The 6,870-nt window shown below is 36.0% G+C and overlaps 1 protein-coding gene across 1 annotated transcript; it reads left to right on the top strand.

The window, feature by feature from the left end:
* Window positions 1–2,011: 2,011 nt before the first annotated feature.
* On the top strand, window positions 2,012–4,634 carry LOC139324550 (vomeronasal type-2 receptor 116-like). The gene is made up of 4 exons (XM_070954261.1): window positions 2,012–2,155; window positions 2,781–3,008; window positions 3,532–3,658; window positions 3,736–4,634. The coding sequence occupies exons 1-4, from the start codon at window positions 2,012–2,014 to the stop codon at window positions 4,632–4,634; spliced, it is 1,398 nt and encodes a 465-aa protein (XP_070810362.1).
* Window positions 4,635–6,870: the final 2,236 nt, after the last annotated feature.

Raw genomic sequence — 6,870 nt, 5'->3', positions numbered from 1 at the left:
TTACAGGCAACGGGGCGGCGGTCACGGAGGACCGTCTGGCAGCGCCGGAAGCCAGACAGGAAGTCCTTTCCAGGCATTTCTTGATCCAGCTATGGGGAACTGAATCAAACGCTTTCTTATAGTCTATCCACGCCATGAACAGGTTGGTTCGTCTTTTCTTTGAGTTCTTTAGGATTAGCTTGTCGATCAGCAATTGATCCTTTGTTCCTCTTGAGTTTTTGCAGCATCCTTTCTGTTCTACAGGAAGCAAGTTATTTCTTTCCAGGTATCCATAAATTTGGTTTGCAATGATACCAGTAAGAAGCTTGTATGTTGTTGGCAAACAGGTGATTGGCCTATAGTTTCCAGGGTCCTTTCCTTTTTCTTTATCTTTTTGGATCAAAAATGCCCTTCCAGTTGTCATCCATTCATCATTTTCAGGTGTTTTTAGGATCTGGTTCATCTGGGTTGCCAAACTTTTGTGCAGACTTGTAAGTGCCTTTAACCAGAAGCCATGCAGCTCATCCAGTCCAGGTGCACTCCAATTCTTCACTTTTCTTGACTGTTTTTGCACCATTGCTTTTGTTATTTTCACGTCTTCCATTTTATGCACTTTAATAGAGTCCTCAACCTGTTTGATCCATTTTGCATTTCTGTTGTGCTTCTTGTTGTTTTCCCACAAATTCTTCCAGAATTTCAGAGCTTTCTCTTTATCAGGCTTTTCATTTGTTGTTACTCCGTTTCCACTTTCTAAACTCTTATAAAACTGGTGCTGATTTGCTCTGAACTGTGAGTTTTCCTTGAACTGAGTTACTCGGTTTTCATACCTTTTAATCTTTTCAGTGATGGCAACAACCCTCTGCTTCAGCTCTTCAATTACTACCACAATCTCCTTATTCCTCAGATCGTATCTTGCTTCCAGGCTGCTTTTGATCTGCTTGTTCTTTAGCTGACCTTGCCTTAGGTTCTTCAAGTTGCTCAAATCTCCACGTACTTTTTTGATCTTCAATTCTAACCGAATTTTCCACTTAGGCTTCCCCTTCTTGCCTCTTTGGTTCTTTTGTATTTTCAACCCCAGTTCTTTGGTGGTTATGACGGCTGCTGCATACATCAGTTGGTTTGTTTCGACTAATGTAGTGGTTCGAATAGTTTGCACAGCCTCATTGACCTTTTTTAGTACATTTCTCAAGTTCACTTGGTTCAGCTTTGGCAAACGTGTTCTTTCAGCATCTTCCATTTGGTGCTTTATTTTTCCAGCTAATTGAGCACTATCTGTTGGTGTTTGTTCTTTAGTGCTTCCTTGTTCTTTATCTTCATCCATTTCAGTATCCTCTTCTTCGCTTTCTTCCTCAATTTGCTTTTCTGTCTGGAAATCATTCTTGATGTTACTCTTCTTTGTTGATGTACTCAGACCATTAATTGCTTTCTCTTCTATTGCTATTAATTCTTCTGTAGTGAAAAATTTGTGGTTTAAGATTACACTTGTTGGTCCATTAACCTTTGTTCACTGGTGTCACAGTCCATATGGTTCATCTTCCAAATCCGATACATTCTTTTTTGAAATCCATGTTTTGCTGGCTCAGACTAATAGTAAGCTTTCATAATAGAGGTGTTTTCTTCCCTAGTCTAGATTTTTCGCTTTTTGGGTTTTTCTGCCAGTAGCTTGTCGGCTCCATGCCCTGGTGGCCTAGCAGAGGGAGCTGAGCCCTGTAACTCATTTTGCGTAGAATGCCCAGGAGCCATAGCATCCAACGGAACCCTTGTTAATCCGAGCGACGGTTCAGCCGGCATAAATTTCATTTTTTCTGTATTCACCATGTTTGAATGGGTTGTGGAGCAGATTTTGTCTGGCCCTTCACCTAAGGTCTGTCTGATATAGTTGAACCTGTTCAGCATAGCCCTTAGAATCACTAGAGCACGCAAGCCCCTCCACCACGACAAGGTAGAGCTCCTCGGAGGGGTTATTATTATTATTATTATTATTATTATTATTATTATTATTATTATATTTCTCTGGGTGCTTAGCTTTGGGATGATAGTAAAAACAGGATCTGACAGCTCTGTTCCTTATCACCTATCCTTCCACTCTCCTGAATTCCCATCACATATAAACACAGCTTTATTGCCCTTTAATCCTTCATCCCCTCCACTTCTGGCCTTTAATGGCAGGAAGCAGGTGAGGTGCCAAGCTGAATCAGGAAGAGCTGACATTAGCCTTCTCAGGTGACAGTTATGGTCGTCTGGTACTCCCAACACTTTAAGAACTTGCCACAGATTGTTGTGATCTACATAATCAAAGGGTTTAGCATGATCAATGAAGCAAAATAGATGGTTTTCTGGAACTACCCTACTGTCTCATAATCAAGCAAATGAAGGAAATTTGATCTCCAGTTCCTCTGCCTTTACAAAAAAAATATTTGTACTTCTTAGTTCTCAGTTCACATACTGCTGAAGCCTAACTTGCACCATTTTGAATATAACCTTGCTAGTGTATAAAAGTTCAATGATATGGTTGTTTTATACATCATAGTATTTATTATATATTTATTAGAAGTGATCTGGCGTAAGTAGCTTTTGCAAATAAACTAGAGTTTAAATTTATTTTTTTATGGTTGTTATTTTGCAATTCTATGTTAATTTTATTTCAGAAATCTGATATCTCTATCTCTGTTTTAGAATGATTGTTATTTATTTGTTTAAGGGATTATAACTTTAAAGAAACATTCATATGCATGTTTTGAATATATGAATTACTTTTCCCTTCCTTGGTTTGTTCCTCTCTGATTGCTTTTGTGTTTCAGGTTCATTCTTTTCTGAGAAATGTCAGATTCAACAACAGTGTTGGTGAAAAGATCTCCTTTGATAAAAATGGAGAATTCATTGGTGGATTTGACATTATCAACTGGATCACATTCCCAAACCAATCATTTCTTAGGGTCAAAGTTGGAGTGATAGATCCCACAGTTCCAGCAGAGAAGTTATTCAATATTTCTGTAGATTCCATCACCTGGACAGTAGGCTTTAACCAGGTTGGTTTTTTGAATCTAGGTTTCTCTGCCTTCATTTAAATATCTTTATTGATGAAAGTCTCACAGTATCATCTCTGACTAATCTAGGTAGAAATTTCCTGGAAAAGGAATGATATCAGTAAGTTTGGGTTATTTTTTTAATTATCTAGCAATTACTATTAAATATTAGGAAATATACTTTCCTGGATCCCTGTTAATTATGGGCAATGGTTTTAACAGTTTTTAAGTAAAAGCTGCAAGCCAGCACAATAAATCTCTTCAGTTTGCTGGCATCAAAATTCAGAAGTTGAAAAAACCAACCTTAACTAACTAGCACAGAAATTGTCTATGAAGAGTGATGATGGTTAACAAAGGCTATCGATACAATTATTGTAGAAATTTAATTAGTTATAATTTCAGAGCAATTACATCTAAAATTATGTCATCCTGCTACTTCATTTTTAATCTGCTGATTCCACAGAAACACTCAAAGCACTTCCTTTCCTCTTTGTATCTTAATATATTCTTCTTCATTCGTTGATAGGCATTACCTTTATCTTTATGTAATGATCCTTGCGAGACAGGACACAGCAAGGCCAAGAAAGAAGGAAAGTTGTTTTGTTGCTATGATTGCCATCTATGTCCAGAGGGGAAAATATCAAACGAGAAGGGTAGGAAAATTTCAGTTATACTGGGATTAAGACAACACTATAATTTCCTATATCAACTCATCTGCATTCTTTTTCAGACATAGATGACTGCTCTCCATGTCCAGGAGATCAATACCCAAATCCCGGGAAAAATATGTGCATTCCAAAGCGGATCACCTTTTTGTCCTATGAAGAACCCTTGGGGGTCAGTCTGACTGTTCTTTCTCTTTGCTTTTCTTTAATGACAGCTTTGGTAATAACAATCTTCATGAAACACAAAGACACTCCCATCGTCAAAGCCAACAACAGGAATCTCACTTATACACTCCTACTTTCTCTTCTCCTCTCTTTCCTTTGTGTCTTTCTATTTGTTGGGAGGCCCAATTTGATTATGTGTCTCTTTCGACAACCAGCTTTTGGGCTCATCTTTTCTGTGGCGGTTTCTTGTGTCTTGGCCAAAACCTTTGTTGTGGTTCTAGCATTCATGGCCACCAAACCCGTTTCCAGATTGAGGAAATGGGTTGGGGGAAGGATGGTCAGTTTCATTCTTCTATCCTGCTCCCTTATTCAAATATGTGTTTGTGCTGTGTGGCTGATAACATCCCCACCATATCCAGATTTTGATGTACATTCAATACCTGAAGAACTTATCCTGGAGTGCAATGAAGACTCAGTCATGTTCTACTGTGTTTTGGGCTTTATGGGTTTTCTTGCTCTGCTTAGCTTCTCTGCTGCTTTTCTAGCTAGGAATTTACCTGACAGTTTCAATGAAGCCAAATTCATCACCTTCAGCATGTTGGTCTTCTGCAGTGTTTGGTTGTGTTTTATTCCAACCTATCTAAGCACAAGGGGAAAATATATGTTGGCTGTGGAGATCTTCTCCATGGTCTCCTCCAGTGCTGGCTTATTGGTGTGCATCTTTTTTCCCAAGTGTTTTATCATTGTGATGAGACCTGAGCTTAATGATAAGCACCAGCTCATGAAGAGAAAGCTTTAATAAATCTTTATGTTTGCCTGTTATTCTTTATATGTACATGTTTGGGAACTTCCCCACTTCAACATTTAAGCCAGAGAACAATGTATTGAGACAGTGATGTTCTATGTTGCCCCATCTTCTGGAGATTTGGATAGCTTGGAAGGGTTGAAGTGATATGCCTCCAAGAGGTTCATATACAAAAAGAATATAGAAAATTATTAGAAAATAGAAAATTAGGAACATTATGCACAACTTTAGCAGATAAAAAGAAAGGGGGTATTGCCATATATGTAAAGGAAAAAATCAAATCAAATCTAAGATATGCAGATGACAAAGGTAGAATTTTGATGGTGGAATTGGAGATAGAACAGAAACAAATGCTACTTACAGTAATGTATGCACCAAATAAAAATCAACAAGAATTCTTTACAAATGTACACAAGAAATTAGTAGACATGGACTATGAAAGGATTTGTATGATTGGGGAATTTAATTCAGTGGTGGAAGTTGAAAGAGACTATAAAAGTAGTAAAAATAATAAAAAGAAAAAAAGTGTGTTACCAAGAGCCTTTTTTGATATAGCATCTGAGTTCAATCTGCGAGATGAATGGAGAGAGACACATAGAACACATAAACAATATACATTTTATTCATACTCACATCAATCGTGGTCCAGGATCGATATGGCCTGGACAACAGCAGAAATTCAAAATGAAATAGAAGAAATTGAAATAGGAGTAAATGATTGGGCCGATCACAATCCAATTATATTAAAATGGAAAACCCAAAAACAAAATAAATGATGAACAATGAATCAGAATTTGTGTAAAGAAAAAAATATAGACAGATGTTAGAGTGGAGTACAAGTAGAAAATTTGCAGGAAGTATTTTAAAAAATTGAATATGAAGTACAAAAGGATCCACAAAATAAAAAAGATAAAGGAAAAATGGAACATTACGAAACATAAGAAATATAAATCACATAAATATTTTCAAACACTTTTGATCAGGAATGCATTGGTACAGATTTGGAAAAAAATAAAACAAAAACACTATATTAGCATTCCAATGTGGTTCCAATGTGATATACCCAAATTTATTGGAGAAAAATAAGATAATTAGATATAAGGAATTGGTAAATGATCAAGGAGATTTGAAAATGAAACAAGAATTGGAACAAGAAATTGGTAGGGTGATGGATTGGTGGACATTTGCACAAGTGCAGTATAAATTTGCAAGAGATAAAAAGATATATGAAATACAAAAGGAGCCACAAGATTTAGATAAAATTATTTGTGGAACACAGATAAAATTAATTAGTAATATATACCAATAGCTACTGAGGTATAAAATGGAAGAAGAGGTAGTTAAAGATACCATGATTAGATGAGCCGAAAATAGAATTGGAGAAATAGGAAAAATTATGGAAAAAAAATATTAAATTGACTCTTTCAATGGCATTCAAGGAAAACCAGTTAAAAATGTTCTACAGATGGCACTTCACACCAGTACGACTTGCTAAAATGTCTTTGAACAATTCTCCAAATTGTTGGAAATGTAAAAAGGTCCCCGGAACATATTATCATCTCTGGTGGACATGTCCCAATGCGAAAAAATATTGGATTAAAATTAGAAGTTGGATAGAAGAGATAATTGGCTATAATGTGGATTGGAAATCAGAAATGTTTTTACTGGGGATATTGAACAGAACTTACAGTAAAGAAATCAGTAAAGAAATTAGATATTTGATTCTGCATATAATTACAGCAGCAAGGATAGTCTATGCACAGTCCTGGAAAAGTGAAAAGATTCCAATAGAGGAAGAAATAATTAAGAAAATCCTGGACTGTGCAGAGATGGATAAATTAACGAAAGAAATAAAAGAAAAGGAAGATACAGAATATTATCTAGTATGGACTAAATGGTATGATTGGCTCGAGATTAGGGAAAGTAAATGTGAATAAATGATGGATACAAGAAGGTGACAAATGTGCAAAATAGTGTAAATGAAGAAAATTAAAAATAAAGAGACGATAAAGATGATGTTAATAAAGGATGGGAAAAATGGGGAACGTATATAGTAGAAAGTAAGAGGAACAAAACTGATGTGTAAAAAGAAACACATATCATGTGTTTGTGTTTTGTATGTTGTGTTGTGTTGTGTTGTTGTGGTAAAACCAATAAAAAAAGAAAGTGTAAAAAGAAGTGCAGTTAAATAGAAATGAGAATTTGTTTAAACAGGGAAACTCTATGATTT

The sequence above is a fragment of the Pituophis catenifer genome, unplaced genomic scaffold (assembly GCF_029215685.1).
Source record: "Pituophis catenifer annectens isolate HBS135680 unplaced genomic scaffold, rPitCat1.0.hap2 SCAF_15, whole genome shotgun sequence".
NCBI lineage: Eukaryota > Metazoa > Chordata > Lepidosauria > Squamata > Colubridae > Pituophis > Pituophis catenifer.
This window is presented reverse-complemented; position numbering and strand designations above follow the sequence as displayed.